General features: G+C 45.5%; 1 protein-coding gene across 21 annotated transcripts in view; it reads right to left on the bottom strand.

Annotated features, from left to right (window-relative positions):
• The window catches only part of KALRN (kalirin RhoGEF kinase), a 659,050-nt gene that overhangs the window by 284,914 nt on the left and 355,542 nt on the right, over positions 1 to 18,594 (bottom strand). For all 21 annotated transcript variants that reach the window (XM_032335453.1, XM_032335509.1, XM_032335462.1 and 18 more), the window contains exons 14-15: positions 9,312 to 9,507; positions 893 to 1,059 (exon numbers count right to left, since the gene is read on the bottom strand). In XM_032335453.1, coding sequence (XP_032191344.1) covers positions 893 to 1,059; positions 9,312 to 9,507 — 363 coding nt within the window. The remainder of the gene's footprint in view (positions 1 to 892; positions 1,060 to 9,311; positions 9,508 to 18,594) is intronic.

The raw sequence follows: 18,594 nt of genomic DNA, 5'->3' as shown, positions 1-18,594 counted from the left end.
ATGCTGATAATTAAAATTTAGTCTATTCATAATATAAATATGTAATAAAAAAAAGATTTTATTTATTTATTTGACAGAGAGAGTGATCACAAGTAGGCAGAGAGGCAGGCAGAGAGAGAGGAGGAAGCAGGCTCCCTGCTGAGCAGAGAGTTTGATGTGGGGCTGGATCCCAGGACCCTGAGATCACGACCTGAGCCGAAGGCAGAGGCTTAATCCACTGAGCCACCCAGATGCCCCAATATGTAATATTTTTAAATGCGTCATTGGTTCCTGTGTTTTCCTAGAGGTTCCTAGAGACCTGGGTAAGACCTTTGGTAAAACGGCTAGTACAACATCTCATAGAGATAACAAAATCTTCTCTTTCTTAAATTGACTTTAATAGGACAAGACAATTTTCTTATAAGCTGCCCTGCATATTGAAAAGAATGGGGGAAACTGCTCCCACTGACTCTCAACTACGTGTCAGGCCCTGCATGAGGCACTCAGGGGCCCCAAGTTAACCAACGGGGCTCTAAACCCTGACCATGTTTATTGACATATATTTGACAAGGATTTGCGTTTCACACAAACTGCATGTCAGGCTGGAGGACAGAAAGGAAGTGAAGAGGCTCAGTGACTGAGGACGACTTTGGAAAGTTCTGAATGCTCTCATTAGATTGTTAGGAGAGAAAAAGGACACATTTGTAGTTTGCACCTTGTACCATTAGATCTGGTTTTAGATGCAACAGATAGCAGCCTCGCTTTCAGAATCCCAACCACCACTCCTTCACTTACCCATTTCCAAGTTCTGGTGACACCGGTAACTCTGCATACCTGCTCCCCACACCAGGAGCAGGCCCGGGGCCCGAGGGGAGCCCAGGTGGAGGGTGGACAGTGGAGGGGCCGGGCTCACCTGTTTGACCTCAGCCTGCAGGTGCCGCAGCTGGAGGCACTGTTCCAGTCGCTTATGGGTCTGCTCTGCATTGAGCTCCAATTCATGTTGCTTCTCATGAAGGAACTCCAGTAGCTCTTGCACCTGGGCTGCCAAATCGATGTCTTTCTCACAGATTAACTCAATTCCTGATTTAAAAAAAAAAAAAAAAAGGAAACAAGGAGAAATGAGATAGTAGGACCAAGACCCTATTTCCTGCAAGATGCATAGGAAAGCAGGAATGCAGAAACAGCCAGGAGCAGTGCCCTCCTGCCTTTACACATCCCTCTGGGAAGCTGGACAATGTCAGAACGGACTTTTGTTCAGGGTGTCCAAACCATGTAACCTCTTTTGGATGATCTGATCCTTTGCCTGGGATCAGCTGGGGTTACGGAGAGAGGTTGTTCTCTGGGAGTCCACCCCAGAGAAGAAAGCCCTTGGCAGTCCCTGCTGGGGAATTTGCTAATACCTATAATATTCACAAGCAAGGCTCTGGACCATATTGGGAAATATGAAGCAAAACCGAAAATGACCTGTCTCAGGAGCTTCTGCCAAAGGCACACTCGCTTAGCTGGTCTGATGCAATTTATACTCAGATGGCAAGTCTGTTCCGATGAGAATCTCTGGGCAGGGGGATTTTAGTAGCCGACTACTCAGGCCCCCTAAAAAAAAGCAACTCTTAGAAATACATGCTAGCTCTCATACATTTCTTCAACTCAGGCAAACACTGCTGATAAACACACCCCAGCAATACTGCAGGGGTACTGAGTGCTTCTCCATTTACAAAAAACATGTTAAAGGTGCACCCACACAAGGAGAGTTTGCTCACTGTTCTTCTGCTTTTTCAAAACAATGAATAAACCCAGTCAGCTGCTGGCAGGAGCTCCCAATGTTTATGGATACGTCACTCAGCATTAATTAAGTGTCAACTGTCTGACCTGTGATGGGACCTCGAGTCAATATCCGCCAGGTGGAAGCCATGGCTCCATTCTTTGTCCATCTCCCTCTCTACCTGCCTTTTTCTTTTTTTAAAGACTGATTTATTTATTTGAGAGAGAGAGAAAGAGAGAGAGTGAGTGAGCATGCAGGGGGAGGGGAGAGGGAGAGAGAATCTCAAGCAGATTCCATATTGAGCACAAAGCCCAACACGGGGCTCAACCTCACGACCCTGAGATCACGACCTGAGCCGAAACCAAGAATCAGACGCTCAACCGACTGAGCCACCTAGGCGCCCCTTCCTTACGTGTCCTAGATGCCTCTCCCAACACACAGGTGTGGACACACACACACTTTCTCTCCAGTGAGCTGATGCTTTTATCTATCCATTGTCACCAGCAGGATTAGAGCAGATCTGTGTTTTGGAGTGAGGGGACTGCCTTGGTTATCACAGGCCTTCTTGTCTGCTAGTGGCTTGAATTTGACTCTTACCTTAGCTCCTGTAGGCTATGTGAGGAGTGTGCTAGCTTTGGAGCCAGCCCTGAGTCAGAATCCTGGACATGGGCAAGTTATCTAAGCCGTCAGAAGCTTTGCTTTCCTCCTGAAATAAACAATTTTACATACCTGCCTATCTCATGAACTCCCTGCTCAGGAGCTCACTGGGAGGATTAAATGAGATAATGCACGTGGAGCCTCCGTCACATAACATCGTACACACAGGCCCATGGCTGTCCTGATTCTTGACTCTTCAGCTCTCAACTCTCTGCCTTCTTGCATTCATGCTCTCTTGGTTGCTATCTGCCTCCAACTTGATGAAAATGGTAATTTGCTGTATTGTTTCTTGTTCTGACTGATTCAACCTTGCCCAGACCCATAGCATTGCAAAAATCCTAAGGTCTGGATTGCTTGCCTCCTTCTGATCCCTGACTCCACCTGGCTCTGCAGCTTCTCAGTTCAGTCGGGATCCTTTCCCTGGCTCCCCATCCTGTCATCTATGACCCAGTGCAGCTGTGCTCCTGATGCTGACAAACAGGGACACAACCATCAATGGGGATGGGACTAAAATTCCCAAAGGGTAATTTATTTCCATGGGGATCACACCCCAAGGAGCCTGTCAATCTCAGGGTATAGTCACCTAAAAATAAGTACCCTCTGGGAGACTTCCCCAACACTGTGACTCACATCATCAGAAACTCATCACCACCACCAACACACCTGCCGGATACAGTTGGGGGAGTATAAGGAGGGTGTACGCATGCAAGGGAAATTCATTTCTAGAGGCAAAAATAGTGTTTTATGTAAGGACAATATGGAAGAGTGGAAAAAACTTCTGGTGTTACATGGTAATAATTTCAGTATCCTTTCGTGTTTATTTTTTTCTACCAGTTTCATAATTCCAAATCCCAGCTCCTGAAATATCTGTGGGAGACAGAGGAGAACAGCTTGTTCTTTTGGCAGTCAGCTCCCTCCAGTTCCTATTTTCAATTACCAAGGGGACAAGGTAGAGCATCTCCTTGACTGAAATAAAAAATAAGAAGAAATACAAAAATTTCTATCTCTGCAGTGCCCAGCACAGTGAGAAGACCCTTGACTCCCATAGTTCCTTTCTGGAAATGTAATTCAAGCTCCTTCTGAGGGAGCAGAAGATCTTCCCCACTTTCAGCCACAATGCAGGTTTTCTCCAGCTCCTTTTCATTCCGCAGGCATCTTTGGTGTTTAGTATGCTGAGCTTGGGCAAAGTGTCTTTTTCTGGGAAGCCCACGGCTCACCTCTGCCACCTCGCATGTAAATGGGCTCTCTAAGCCAGTAAGCTTGTCAAAGGGGCCAGCACTTGCAGAGGACACCACCCCCAGCAGACTCTCAGCCTGCCCCGAGACTCCAGGCCTTCGCATGCATCTACCTCCCTTGGTACTGTTTTATGGGGGATGAACACAGGAAATAAAATGGGGGAAGACAACGCCTACTGCACTTCTGCTCTCAACTGCACGTCGTGCTGTGGAGGGAGGGAATGGGAGGAACCCAAAATGGCACCTAGGAAGATGGAAATTCACTCCTCCCTCCCACTGCCCACATATATCAATGCAAGTCCCAGACAAATCGCATTAACTAGTAAATACCCATCAATCCACAGCAAATAGTTTGCTTGTGTTCACATTTCTCAGTCTATTCCCAGTCCTGTTTTTCTAGGGGCTCTCAGAAATCCAGCAAGATGTGTGTGCTCTTTCCATTAAAGAGGGAGATAGTGTGTCGGTGTCTTTAGGGCAAGTTGTACTGATGTATTCCACAATGTTCTGTATGCTTCATTCCCTCAGAACATTCCTGTTCAGGGTGGTTCCTTATTAACTTGTCCCTATTCTCTCAGGAATGCAGGCTCCCTTGGTGCCAAGGCCATACAATTTCTGAATTTCTGTATCTTCGGCACCAACACAATGCTTGGCTCATAACACCCAACAGGGAAGGTCTTCTGGTGAACACCTGGCCTCTGCAGGGAAGGGCTCAGGTCACATGCTGTGGTGGAAAGCACCTGCGAGCTCTGGGAAAAGACAGGCAGGTTTGAATTGATGTTCTGCCCCATTAACAGTGAATCTCTGGGCTCTATATCATCTCTGAGCTTGGGTAAGGACAATTCCAATGATGGTTTCTGGGGTGTCGTAGGTCATAGTGAGATTAGGTACATACAGTGCTGGGCATTTAGTAGGCTCAAAATATCCATGTTTCTAGTTTTTACAACATATTCGTTATTGATTATTAATAGAACTGCAAAATGGCTTTAAAAATGTAAACATAAAATTGTACCATGAGGTATTTATGGACTTGCTCAGTGTACATCATTAGCAACTGTGATGGTCTGGGTGGTCTTAGACCAGTGCTCTCAATCTTGGCTCACATTAGATCTGCAGAAGTTTAAAAATCACCATGTCCTTGGCCATACCCCAGAGCAGTAATAGGAGACTCTCTGGGGGTGGGACCCAGGCACCAGGAAGTCTTAAAAGTTCCCAGGGTGATTCAACATGCAACCAAGATGGGAAACCACCAGGTAAGGTGGTACCATGGCCAGCAACCTGGGGACAGAGATATTCTTTATGCTATACTCAGTCAGCAGAATGGTTGGCACTGTGTTTGTTTATGGCCCAAGGCTACAGCTAGTAATGTCACTGTACTTTCCTCTGCTGCCAGGCTGAGGGTACCACTTTAACTCCCTCAAGGAGAGAGAGGTGGCTATGGTCTAGGGTAAGATCTAGCTATTCTTGCCTATGCTACCTGGAGGTGTTCTTTGTGCCTTGATATCAGCCTGCCTCAGTGAGAGACTAGCCCTCCCCTCCTCACTCCTCATTCTGGGCCACTCCCTCAATGTAACACCCGGTTCAGAAATGACCTAGTCCTCTAATTGGGTTTTTAGATCGGCATTCTCAAGTCTCGATGTACAACAGAATCATCTGGGAAGTTAAAAAAAAAAAAAAAAAAATCTGGGTCCACTCCAGACCAGTTATGCAAGACTGATTCCCTGAGGAGTAGGGCCCAGATCTTGGTCCTTGTAAGTTCTGCAGGCAATTCTGAATCTGCAGCCAGACCAAGAACTCCCATTGCACATCTACATTCTCTTCCCTTCCACTCAGCTCCCATCAGATCCACATTCCCATGAACCCCAGAGTAGCTTCCATTTTGGAAAAACACAGGCGTTTTCTCTCCTTTTATGATGCAAGTGAAATTATTTGTGGCCCCTTATGTTTTCCTACATCTGTTCCCCCCACATTGATGTTCACTCCATTAACTAAGCAAATACTCTTACTGAAAACATGCAATGTACCAGACATCAGCATTCTGCCAGATGCTGGGAATGGAAAGAGAAGGAAGAAAGAGTCCTGTCCTCACGCTGCTGGAGAAGCTACAGGGACACATGGCTGCAGGATAAGGCAGTGTGAGCTAGAATACAATTGTAACAAATCACAGCTATCAAGCTTTCTTGAGCCCTTACCATGCTCATGCATTATTGCCCTGCATCGTCATGATGACCCTGTGATCTGGGTATTCTTACGACTGCTGTCTTCTGGGGGAAGCTGAGGCTTGGAAAGACTGGGTAGGGAGGGTGTGGCCGGGTCCCAAGCCAGGCACTGTTCCTCTCCCAGGCATACTCTGAGCTCTACGCTCAAGAAGAAGAATTCCCACCAAACTTCATTTATTTTTTACTTATTTTCAAATGCTAGGGCTGGGTTCTTTCCAACACAGTAAAAATTTAAGTATCATTGCCACAGATCCCAAAGATTTTTCATTTAAAAACCTTGCATAAACAAAGCTTGGTGCTTTGATTAGACCACAAAAGCAACACATCCACAAGACGGGCAGCTCTTCTCATTCCTCAGGCCACGTGGAATAGTCACGTGGTCAGACTGCATTGGAGAGACCTGTGGCCTAGCCACTGGGGGTGGATAGACTGACACATCACGGCAAGCACGAACTGGAGGGGACTGTAGGAATCAGGCCCACCTCCCACACTAGACAGAAGAAGAAAGGTCTAAAGAGAAAGAACGGGAACTTTCCAAAGGCAGGCTGCTAGCTGATGGTGGAACTGGACCTCGACTTCAGCCAGCGTGTCTTCTCCAACTTGACTCTTTCCAGCAAAACCCGGTCCCTCCCCACACCCACCTCCTGGCCAAAATAGAAAATGCTACAGCTTGGAGAGAGTGATGAGCAAGTGGAGCAAGTGTTCCTGTTTCGCCTTCTGTTCTTAAGGCTAATGCTGACTTGAGCAAAGGCTTTGCTTTGGTTAGAGCTTCTGGCACAGCAGAGGGATTTAGTGGGACCTGCCTCAATGTCACAAATTGCACATCCGAAAAAAAGTGTGTGGCACTTCCCTACTTCCATTTAGTCCTACCAAATCAAAGCATAAGCCCTTCATTAATTCATCACAGAGGGCTAAACACCAACCAAAAGCTTAATTTTGTTAATTGTCTTTTTCCTAAGACAGCAGCTTATTTTACCTTGAATTCAAATATAGTTTATCAGACATATCATCAATGACTAAGACATTTGCTGCCTCAGTTAGGGGCCTCTGAAGTCCTACATTCCTCAACCCCCCAGGGATAAGACCCTGCCCCGCTGGGGCCACCCTCAACCTCCACCGCATGCCTCAGCTCCAGCAGAAGCCTGCTCTCCCTTCCTCCGAGCCAGAGACAAGGTAGAAGCCTCCTTAGCAGGACCCAATATTCAGCAGCAGACAGGAGTGAGCATGCCTGAGAGCCCCAAATGCATTCTCTTCGAAGCCTCCTGGACTATGCCAGCTGAACAGCTACCCCCGGCTAGCTGGGGTAGGAGCAGGGGAACAGCCAGTCCCAGCACAGAGGGCTCAAGAGGCCCATCAACTCTTTTGACAAAGCCCATTTCTAGATCAGGACACTGGGTGTGGGCAGCTCATCTGCCAGAGGTGTTTTCACCCATTCAGCCCGCAAGGTGCAGAAGGCTGCCAAGCACTGCTAACCCACAGTCACAGGCCGTCTTGAGGGACTGCCAGCTTCTGGTTGGCTTTCTGTTACCATGGATACCTGGCTCTTGGGACAGAAAGGGGCTTGCCTGGGTCACACCAGCACCCAGGTACAAAGTGCCACAGTTTCCAGCAGACCAGCTTCCCCTCCTGCCAGATGCATCAATACTGAGGGACGAAGGTTAAGCACCCCTGCAAGGCCTCTCTGTCCCAGCCTCTCTTCCAGGTCCTGCACATTCTCTCTTGATCCCTAGCCTTAGCTGGGCACCAGCTATTGTGAGCCTCAGGAGCATAAGCTCTACCGTGAAACCCTGAGTCCAAGTAAGGTTCTCAGCTGCAGAGAAAGGATCATGGTTCCCCCTCCTTCCCTAATAAAACCTTGAAGAAGTACAAGCCATTGCCAAGCATGTATCTTAAACTTTCACAGGCACATGATTTCCCTGGAGATTTTGTTAACACACAGATTCAGATTTGTAAATCTGGGATGAGGGCTGGGATTCCTCCACCTTTCTAATGGGCTCTTAAGCGATGCTGGTGCTGCTGGTCCGGGGGCCCTCACGGTGAGTAGATCCTAGATTTGTGGTGCGCCAGCACCCCCTGGAGGGCTTGGCAGAAACATAGACTGTTGGGCCCCACCCCAAGAGATTCTGAGCCGGCAGGTTCTGTGGACCCTTAAACTTGCCTGGTGTTCTCAGCCCTGACTGCACGTGGATCACCCGAGGAGGTTTTTCAGCTGATGTCCAACTCCCATTCAGATGTAGTTAAATCAGAATCTCTGGGCTTGGGGCCTGGCACTGCCATTTTTAAAAGAGCTCCCAGTGCCGTCGCAGTCCCAACCCTGAGAGACTGTAGTGGCAACCGTCCTTCCTGGACTATACTGCATAAACAAGCCCGGGCAGCTGCAGCTGTTCGCAACACAAAGATTCACGGAAGGACGATGCTGAGCAGGCGAACAGAATTTACCAGACTGTCTTTCCTCCAGTTAGAGTTGGAAGTCTCTTTGAGTGCTGTTATTTATTCTTTCAGGTCCTTAAAACAAATACTGTTCCCTATAGTCCTGTTTGGGGGCTAACGTCTGCTGGGAATCTCATGATTCTAAATATCCTTCAGAGTCAACAGGGACATGGCCAACTGTGTTTTTAAGAGCTGATGGCCTGAACCCCCATCTGCCTCTTCCCGGAGGGTGAAGAACCAGAGCCAAGGAGGACCCGGGGCTGGGGGGCAGGCTGACGGCAGGGCAGGTCCCAGCACTCTACTGGCCTGTGTCCCTGTGAGTGACTTCTTGTCCTCTGAACTAGCTGGACACTGGCCATGGCTCTCTCTGATTCTAACACCAAAGGCCATTGTGGAGAGCACTAGGTGTCCCAGGAAGGGTTCATGTATTTTCTGGAGAGACAGTGCATAAAGCTGGAACATGAAAAGAAGTGAAATCTGGGTGACTCCGCTGTGGTTTCTTGAGAAGTTATAAAATTCTATGACCCTGCATAAATTTTTATCAGCACTTCTAACACACACAGACCGGTGATTTAAAAAAAAATAAGGTGGAGGGCTTTCTGAGAGGCCTGAACTGGAGACCAGGAGCCCCCCTGGAGGTGGAAGACAGGAGAAGGGCCTGGGGGGTTGAAGGCAAACATCTACAGGTTTGAATACAATTCACACAGCAGGCTGGCTGCTTCTGGAGCCTGCCTTATTTGTTTCTGGAGGCTGTTTTTTCTGAGTCTGTGCAAATTTGTTTTCCCCATTCTCTGCACAGCACCAGGAGACCCTGGCCCTATCCTCCTCTCTACCAGAGCCTAACTGGGCAATCTCAGACAAGTGATTCCAGTTCTCACGCATCAGTTTTCTTTAAAGTGGCAAATACCTCTGTCCCCATGTCTGGGGGAATAAAGCAGATGAGCAGGGTGGCCGTGCCAGCTGGAGTCAGGCTGGCCTGCTTGTTTTCATCGTCTCCCTGTCGTAAGGAGGAGGACACAGGAGCTCACCCACCTGAGGCCTGGACCTCCATGATGTACTGGTGCAGATCTTGCCCTTGTTGGATGACCTCAAAGGTCATGTTGTTCATGGCTAGCTTCCGCTCTGTGTGGCGCTGTAGCCGCTGCTCGGCCAGTGTCAGATCCTCCGTGTTAAAGTCATTCATCTGCCGGAGCAGGTCCTCATTCCAGGCATCCAGCTCTGCCGTCACCTGTAAGGGAATGACTGTCAGGACCGGCTCACAGGTCCATGAGAGACTGTGAGACTGAAGCCTTAGTTGCCAAGCCCATCCTTGGATCCATCTCCACTTTGCGGGTGTTGGACTCCTGAACCCAGGTGAAGCCCCAGGGCATGCCTGTCACTTCACTCTCCACGTGTTTCTGTGTCTATAGCCGCAGCCAACAAACTGCAGCAAATGCTGGGTAAGTTACAGTCCATCAAGTTTTTGCATATGCCAGTGTCTATAGCCGCAGCCAACAAACTGCAGCAAATGCTGGGTAAGTTACAGTCCATCAAGTTTTTGCATAAAAAAAAACTTGTTCCACCACCACATCCCCATGACCTGGAGAGGCAGGCAGTGGGGAGATCTCCAGGTACCTCTTACAGAGAAGGAAGCTGGCCTTCACTCAGACAGATGCAATCTGCCCAGAGCTCACCCTGCTGGTGAGGCGCACACCTGCAGAGAGAGCTCAGTTCTGACTGCAAAGGCTTTGTATGCCATACCACAAGGGCTACTCTAAAAATCGCATCACTGGAGAAAACTTCAGAAAGCAAATATGGAGCCTCGCTCTTTCCAAGACACAGAAACTGAGGGTTGGAGAGACCTGTGAGTGGCCGGAGGTTACACACTCAGAGCTGGTGTCCCTCAAGCCCAAGGGTCTCCTCATGGTTCCCTTATTCGATCATGCAGGATACTCTCTGCAAAGGCTGACACCTGGACATGGTGACTCAAGGTGTCACCAGACTGCAGATGTCTAGAAATCCCAAGCAGATTATACGCTGTCAAAAGGCATATGGTTCTACTGAAGATGGAAGCACGTAATGAATGGAAACTGCTCTCTCATGAACTTGCTAACTGGTTCCTGCCCTACACCCTCACTCATGTGACCCCTGGTCCACACTCACAGAGGTGAATGCCCAGAGAGACTGAATTCTACACTTCTTTTATAAAAGCTGCACTCCCCAACAGGACCCAGCACAGCCGAAAGAGCACTGTCACGTAATCTTTGAGTCAGAGAACTCCTCTGATATGTTTATAGGTCCACTCTCGCGTGCTCAAACCTGCTCGGTAGCCCTGGGACAACCATGGCACAGGGACTATCACTTCTTGTCTGAGAAGAGGAAATGAAAGCCGCACCCCCAAGCAGTGGCACGACGGCCCAGGCAGTCCAGGCACAAATCCCAGAGCCCCTGCTCAATGATTTGTATTATGGTGTCTCCCCCACACCACTGACATGGGACATGACCTCCCCGGCTGACCAGCACTGCCATTCTGGGAAGCAGGGGACAGGAGTGGGGGAAAAAGAAAACCAGCTTGAGGCAGCTGGGAGATGGCACACTTAACATCCCTCGCTGGGACCGCGCAGACTAGGATGGGAAAGGCAAGCGGTCTGGTGTGAGAGGCTGCCATCTGGGGCACACGACTCCATTTGTGTCTAACAGTAAGACCTTTCTTCATGGAAAGGGTAGTTGCTATCTTGGAAGCAGAGATGGGGGAATTGTAAAAATACCATCTTTATCATCCTAGGCTCCCATCTCATTGCCCCACATCTTTTCAGGTCAACTAAGGAACCCATGGAGCTCAGTGGGAAAACCTATTATCTACTTATCCTGGGGAGTCCTTGGGGATCTGGGAACCAGCAGGCTGACAGGTAAGACAAGGTTTTGTTGTATCCCATCTTTGAAAAGGACTTCATTCTCTAACTAGAGAAGGAGTTAAATAGAGAAGAGTAAGAGAAATAATAGATTTATAATTTATGGGATGAATAAGCCTATCTAGATGAGGCCTCTAAATATATGTTTTTCCTTCCTGTATTTAAAAAAGTTGAAGTACAATTTACATATGATAAGATGCATATATTTAATTAAGCAGTCAGTTCTAGGAGTTTTGACTCATTTTATCCATCCATGTGGCCATTACCAAAAACAAAATAGGAACATTTCCATCAGCCTAGGGAATGTGCTGGTTGTACCCCGTTCCAGTCAATTCCTGCCCATCCCCAACCCCTGGCAGGCCTCAGGTACCACTTTCTGATTTCTATCACTGCGGATATAGTTTTGCCTACTCTTGGATTTCATACTAATGAAATCATACAGTATGTACTCTTTCAGGTCTGGCTTCTTGTATCCAATGTGCCACATTTAAGATTCATCCATGTTGTTGTGTATATGAGCAGTCCATGCCTTGCTGCTGCTGGGTACTGTCCCATCGTGTAGACAGACCACAGTTCACGTATCCATTCTCTGGCTGATGGCCACTTGGGTTGTTCTCAGTGTTTGGCTATTATGAGTATGGCTGATGTGAAAGTTCTTATTCAAGTCTTTCTGTGGCTACGGGTTTTCATTTCTCTTGAGAGTTCCCTAGGAGTGTGATCATAGGGTCCTATGGGAGGTGCGCGTTTGACATTCCCAACAGCAATTCTACATCCAGTGGGAATATATGAAGGTTCCCTTCACCATCATTAGGTATCATCAGTCTCTTTAGTCATCCTGGTGGGCATGAAGTGATATCTCATTATGGTTTTAGGTTACTAATCATGATGGGCACATTTTTATACACTTACTGGCCATTTGTATTCACTTTTGTAAACTGTCTTTTCACGTCTTTTCTGAAAAGAGGTTAATTATCTTTGGCTCATGGATTTATAAGAGCTCTTAATATATGCTAGGTAAGTCCTTTATCAGATAAATGTACTGACAATGGCCAAATAACAGTGTTTTTTTTTAACCTACTTCTTGGCCTGTAAACTAAGAGAGATGAGAATAAAACTAAGACAACAAGCGTGAAAGGAAGAACCTATCTTTTCTTTCAATTTTAGTTCTTGTTTTGTTTCCCGGAAACTGAGTCTATGCAGGGTCTGTTAGCTGCCAGAAGGACCCTGAAGGGGTCTGAAGGTGGGAGTCTGCAGAGTGCAGAGTGTTGAGAGTCCTTATGAGGAAGGAGAAGCAGAGCAAAGCTGAGCTGCTTCATTTGAGAGAGTGAGCCTTAGAGATCTGGCATCTTGGGAATCTGAATCTACCAAATGTGAAATATGTTTAGCATTCTGAATCTGGTGTTTCTGTATTCTTTCTTCTTCCCTCCCCTCCTCTACCCTCACCACCTTGACGTCATTAGGCTGAGGGCCCTTGCCTGTTATGAAGCCCAAAGAATAAGACTTTCAAGGGGCCATTCAGCAGATCAGCCTGATTCCTAAGCCCATCTTCCCAGGTTCTACTCTCTTTTCTCTCTGTTTGACTCACTCTTCCCATTACCCCCAAGTAGCAATGCCCAGATCCTTGAAATAGTCTGATCTGTGTATTTCTAATATTTGCTGGAGTTTATTTTCTTTCCTTTTTTCTGTTCTATCAAAAAATATTCTTTCATTGCCTTCTTCTTCCTGACCTTCTTTCAGGGTACAAGGCTGGCACACAGCAAGAGCACTTTTTTTTTTTTTTTTTAAATTAAAAACCTTTGTTTTTAAACCTGAAGCTTACCTACTGTTAATAAACAAACCTCACTTTCCAGCCTCATCTCATGTTCTGCTCCAGAAACCAGTCAGCCCGTTATTCGCGGACCCTGAGTGTTTGGCTCCCGCCCTCTCCAACCTCTTCCCTGGTGTGATAGCCTTGAAACGCTCTTGTTTTTTCTCCCAGTCTGCTCAAATCCTCACTGCCCTTCAAAGTACACCCTCTGACGTGAAGAGCTTCATGACCACCCCCAGACCTAAAAGTTTTTCTCTGGCTTATTTCATAATATCAGACATAGACTTGTTTGCTCATACAGAGACCATGAAAAGAAAATCCGGGGAATTCATTCAGCTATTTAACTCCATTTGGAAAAGAAACCTGAAAGAATTTGTTCAGGGCAAAAAGTAGGGCCTGAACCAAATGAATGAAAGATGGAACACGAGTTGCCCACAGGGCATTCAGCTTTCAATCACTCCATTTTGCTTTCTTCTTCCACTCAATTAGGTCCATCTCAGCTCCGGCCCACTCAGTTCCCCTCTTGGCTCCAGTGGCTCCTGTCTCCCTCACTCTCCTGAATTAATTGGAACATTAGGATACAATGACCTCTTTGAGAGATACATTGGCAATATTTCTAATCTAACAACTGTCTACTCTAGAGCCATAGCCATAAGGGAAATCAGAGGAGTGAAAGAGAAAGAAAGGATAAGAGGCAGTGGGAAGTGGGAAGTGGGAAGGCTCACTTCAAAACAAAGCCCAAAATTTCCCTGCCAGATGAGATTTACTGAATCCAGCATTCTTCAGGCACAGACTGACCCGAGGGATTTGGCTTAGCAGCTGCCTTGGGCTCTGCTCTGAGGGTGCCCTCTCCACTGGCTCCTCCTACTTTCTGGGTCTCCCCTGCCCCTCCTGACATTTTATTCTGTGCTTGCCTGAATCAAAACTCACCTGTCATCTTTCTTCCCTTTTCCTATGGTCTATTCCCATCTATTTGGTTCTCTATTATCACCTGCGAAGTTGGAAATCCCACTGTGTTGTCCTTCTCTCCAAATCATTTGAAGATGCTGGCAATCAGGATGATGATGACCATGGGTTGAAGAAGGTATTGACCTTGTGCAGACATATTTCATTTATTGCACTTTGCTTTATTGAACTTCCCAGATGTTGTGGTGTTTTTTGTTTTGTTTTATTTTTACAGATTGAGAGTCTGTGGCAACCCTGTGTTGAGCAAGTCTACTGGTGCCATTTTTCCCAGAGCATTTGCTCACTCTATGTCTGTGTCACATTTTGGAAATTCTCACAACATCACAAAGTTTTTCATGATTATTGTATTTGTTGTAGTGATCTGTGGTCCGCGATCTCTGGTGTTACTACTATCGTTGTTTTGGAGCACCACGAACCACACCCAAGTAAGATGGAGAACTTCATACCTGTGTTATGACTGCTCCACCAACCAGCCATTGTCCTGTCTCTCTCCCTCTCCTCAGGCCTCCCTATTCCCTGAGACACAACATGGAAATTAGGCTAATTAATAACCCTGTAATGACCTCTAGTGTTCAAGTGAAAGAGTCCAAATGTCTCTCACTTTGAATCAAAAGCTAGAAATGATTAAGCTTCATGAGGAAGGTATGTTGAAAGCTGAGACAGGCCAAAAGCTAGGTCTCTTGCACCAAACAGTTAGCCAAGTTGCAAAAGCAAAGGAAGAGTTCTTGAAGGAAATTAAAAATGCTATTCCAGTGAACACATGAGGGATAAGAAAGCAAAACAACCTTATTGCTGATATGGAGAAAGTCTGAGTGGTCTGAACAGAAGGTCATACCAGCAACAACACTCCCTCAAGCCAAAGCCTAATCCAGAGCAAGGCCCTAACTCTCTTCAATTCTAGGAAGCCCAAGAGAAGAAAGGAAGCTGCAGAAGAAAAGTTGGAAGTTAGCAGAGGTTTGTTCATGAAGTTTAAGGAAAGAAACCATTTCCAAAACAAAAAAGTATAAGGTGAAGCAGCAGGTACTGATGGAGAAGCTGCAGCAAATTATCCAGAAGACTGAGCCCACATAACTCATGAAGGTGGCCACACTAAACAACAGATTTTCAATAGAGACAAAACAGCCTTCTCTTGGAAGAAGATGGCATCTAGGATTCTCAAAGCTAAAGAGAAGTCAATGCCTGGCTTCAAATTCTCAAGGATAGGCTGGCTCACATTAGGGGCTAATGTGGCTGGTGACTTGAAGTTGAAGCCAGTGCTCATGGACCATTCTGAAAATCCTATGGTCCTTAAGAATTATGCTAAACCTAGTCTGCCTATGCTCCATAAATGGAACAACAAAGCCTGGATGACAGCACATCCATTTACAACATGGTTTTTCAAAATATTCTAAGCCTCCTGTTGAGACCCACTGCTCAGAAAAAAGTATTTCCTTCAAAGTATCACTGCCCACTGACAGTCTGCCTACTCATCCAAGAGCTCTGATGGAGACATATGATGAGATCAATGTTGTTTTCATGCCTACCAACACAGCATCTACTGTGAGCCCATGGATCAAGAAGTACTTTCAACTTTCAAGTCTTATTATTTAACAAATACATTTTATAGGGCTACAGCTGCCACAGACAGTGATTCCACTGATGGATCTGGACAAAATACATTGGAACTTTCTGGAAAGGATTCACCATTCTAGGTGCCATTAATAACATTCATGACTCATGGGAAGAGGTCAAAAGAACAGCATTAACAGGAGTTTTGATGAAAGTTGATTCTAACCCTTGTGGATGACTTTGAGGGTCCAAGGCTCCAGGGGAGGAGTAAGCGCACATGTGGGGGAAACAGCAAGAGAACTAGAATTAGAAGTGGAGCCTCAAGATATGGCTGAATGGCTGCGATATCATGATAAGACTTGAATGGATGAGGAATTGCTCTTTACGGAGGAGCAAAGTGGTTTCTTGAGATGCAAACTACTCCTGGGGAAGATGCTGTGAAGACTGTTGAAATGACAAGAGATTTAGAGCATGACATAAATGGACAAGATGAAGTAGCAGCAGAGTTTGAGAGGACTGACTCCAACTTCAAAGGAACTTCTACTGTGGGTAAAATGCTATTAACAGCATCACATACTGCGGAGAAATTATTTGCACACACACTATGTACATTAAGGGCCAAGTGGGAAGGAAGGATCCAAGGCATTTCATTGTGCTGAGATGCTCTGAAATACCTGGGCTGTCAATTGCAAGATGAGCATCTTTCTGTTTTATGATGTCATTATTTTTATTAAGATGAGAAAAGTGAAAGCTAAATATTCTCTGCTGACCTACAAGTGTTAGATGATAGGGAAACACATACGGCCGCTAAAGAGATAGTCTTGTTGCATGGGAGGAGTTATCTGAGCTATAATGGGTTTGTATACTGATACAGGTTACCACTGTGAAACTAAAATTCACCCAAATATCAGAGCCATTTATTCTTCTTGTCTAGTCTATTATTTTCTTTTCTGAGTTCTTTTTGTTTATAAAATCAATTTATGAAATGTCAAGATAGTGAATTCTAATATTCTAATATTCTAATATAGGTTATTTTAAAGGTGTATCTGCATCATGACATTTCTTTCTGCTCTAGAAATATATATAAAATTTGTCTAAAGAGTTAAACTATTTATTTATGTAGCTATATATAGATCTTTGGGAATATCACAAGAACTTCTGGGAAAACAGAAGGATTCGGCAATAAAGAAATCTACTCAATTGTCTCTCATTTTTGGCAAAATAATGTAAGAGCATATTGCAATGTGCCAAAATTGATGAGTTCCAATGTTTAGTTACCTAATTTCTATTCTGGTAGATTATCTGTGTAATTGAACAATTTTTATAAACAACTTCATATTCTTTTCTTCACTAACATCATGATAAAACAGGGACCTTAGGTATAATCATGACTGACCTTGAAGGAGTCTCGATCGGATCCTCAGTGGTTATTTTGTCCGTATCTTTGGCTCTTAATGAGTTTGAGACTTGTGGGAATCTAATCTGTTTTGAAAAGATCTCCCCTTTGTTGAAGAGCTCCTACAACATATATTGTCCACTCATTCTAGTACTTACCAGAGCTCGAATGTCAGTGTTTTTCCTCCCCGGTAAGCTAAATACCTCATCCTGGAGATTACATCTGCTTCCCTCTCCTGAATCCCCAGCATCCTCACCAGAAATAAGAAGCATACGCCATTTGTATCTTGATAATGTAACCTGACTTCAGACTCACAGTCATTACAGAGGGATTTGAAAGTTCCCTCCTTTGATAATTTACTCCAAACAGGTGACTTGCCAGAATAAGAGAGCTGTGTGATTAATTATTGTTGTTTTGTATTTAAGAAGGAAGTTGGTAGTAGAACCCCACCCACACACACAATGATGCTGAAATCAATTTGGCAAAATTCTGGAAGAGACTATCAAATTAATATTTTGTGTTGGCTTTGGTTTACTTTATAGAACTTGTTCTGCATTTTCTCCTCAAAGGAACTGGAGCACGTTTAAAGAATGTTACAGTGATCCCTAGGAGCAACCCACAAAAAGGGATCTCAAATAGATCTCAACTTTCTTGTTATAGTTTCTATGTTGGTGAACTTGAGGTATCTTATGAACATGGAGCACAGCATGGATTTTGCAGAGCCTGACATGGTATCTATAGAAGAAGAGGTTATGAAAGTGGACTAGAGGATATGGTCCTTAGATGATCCCCAGGCAATACAGTAACCATGCAGTCTGATGGCTCTGCATCATCAGAGGAGAACTTTCATGAAACACCACAGGGCCTGCCTGACTGGGCCAATATTTCAAATAGCTACAATGTTGAACCAATAATAAATTTACCTTGATAGGATGACGAACTGGGCCAAGAAGAAAAAACAGTACAATTTGAGAGGGAACATACATAAAAGTTTCTTTTTAAGTTTTTTTTTTTTTTTTTGAAAGTCAGTGTATCAGAAGCACTTTGAAAAAACAACCCGGCGCTTTTAAGGGAGCACAAGCTTACAGAATACAGAAGAGGCTCCCATCTCCTGGGCCACTCCGACAGAGTGCCAGCACCCTGAGCACACTACACCCAGGTGTATGTAGGAAGGCGTGGCTAACTTGCCCTCAGTAGAGGGCAACCAGGAGAGTTGGGTGTCTGGAAATCACGTCACATCCAGAAAGACAAGAATAAATTGGGATCTGTGCCACAGATGATGAAGAGGATGAAGACAAACAGTCACCAAATTTTTAAAGTCAAGGGGATTGTAGAAATAACTATATAATCTCAATATTTTTCAGGTAAAGGAGAAGGAGCCTATGATGACCATTTTCAATTGTTTTTAAGGCTGCCAAATAAAAGAGGGAGCAGATTTATTCTGTTTTCCCAGAGAGCAGACTCGGATCAAAGGTCAGAAGGGTGGAGGTTCTAGTTCAATACACTGATAAAATCCTGAGCTCCCCTTTCTTCCCCTGTCCCCCCAAACCTCACTTACAGAATTTGGAGATATCCCAGTAGAGGCTAGGTAGCATCTCCTGGGGATGCCAAATCCTGGCCACCAACTTCCACCTGTGTTCCAGGTATAATCTCCTCAAGAAACTTTCCACGGGCAGCCTGACTAAACTAAATATTCCTGCCTCAGCG

This window comes from Mustela erminea, chromosome 1 (assembly GCF_009829155.1).
Source record: "Mustela erminea isolate mMusErm1 chromosome 1, mMusErm1.Pri, whole genome shotgun sequence".
Lineage (NCBI taxonomy): Eukaryota > Metazoa > Chordata > Mammalia > Carnivora > Mustelidae > Mustela > Mustela erminea.
The sequence above is the reverse complement of the archived record's forward strand: the minus strand, read 5'-3'. Positions and strand labels throughout refer to the sequence as shown.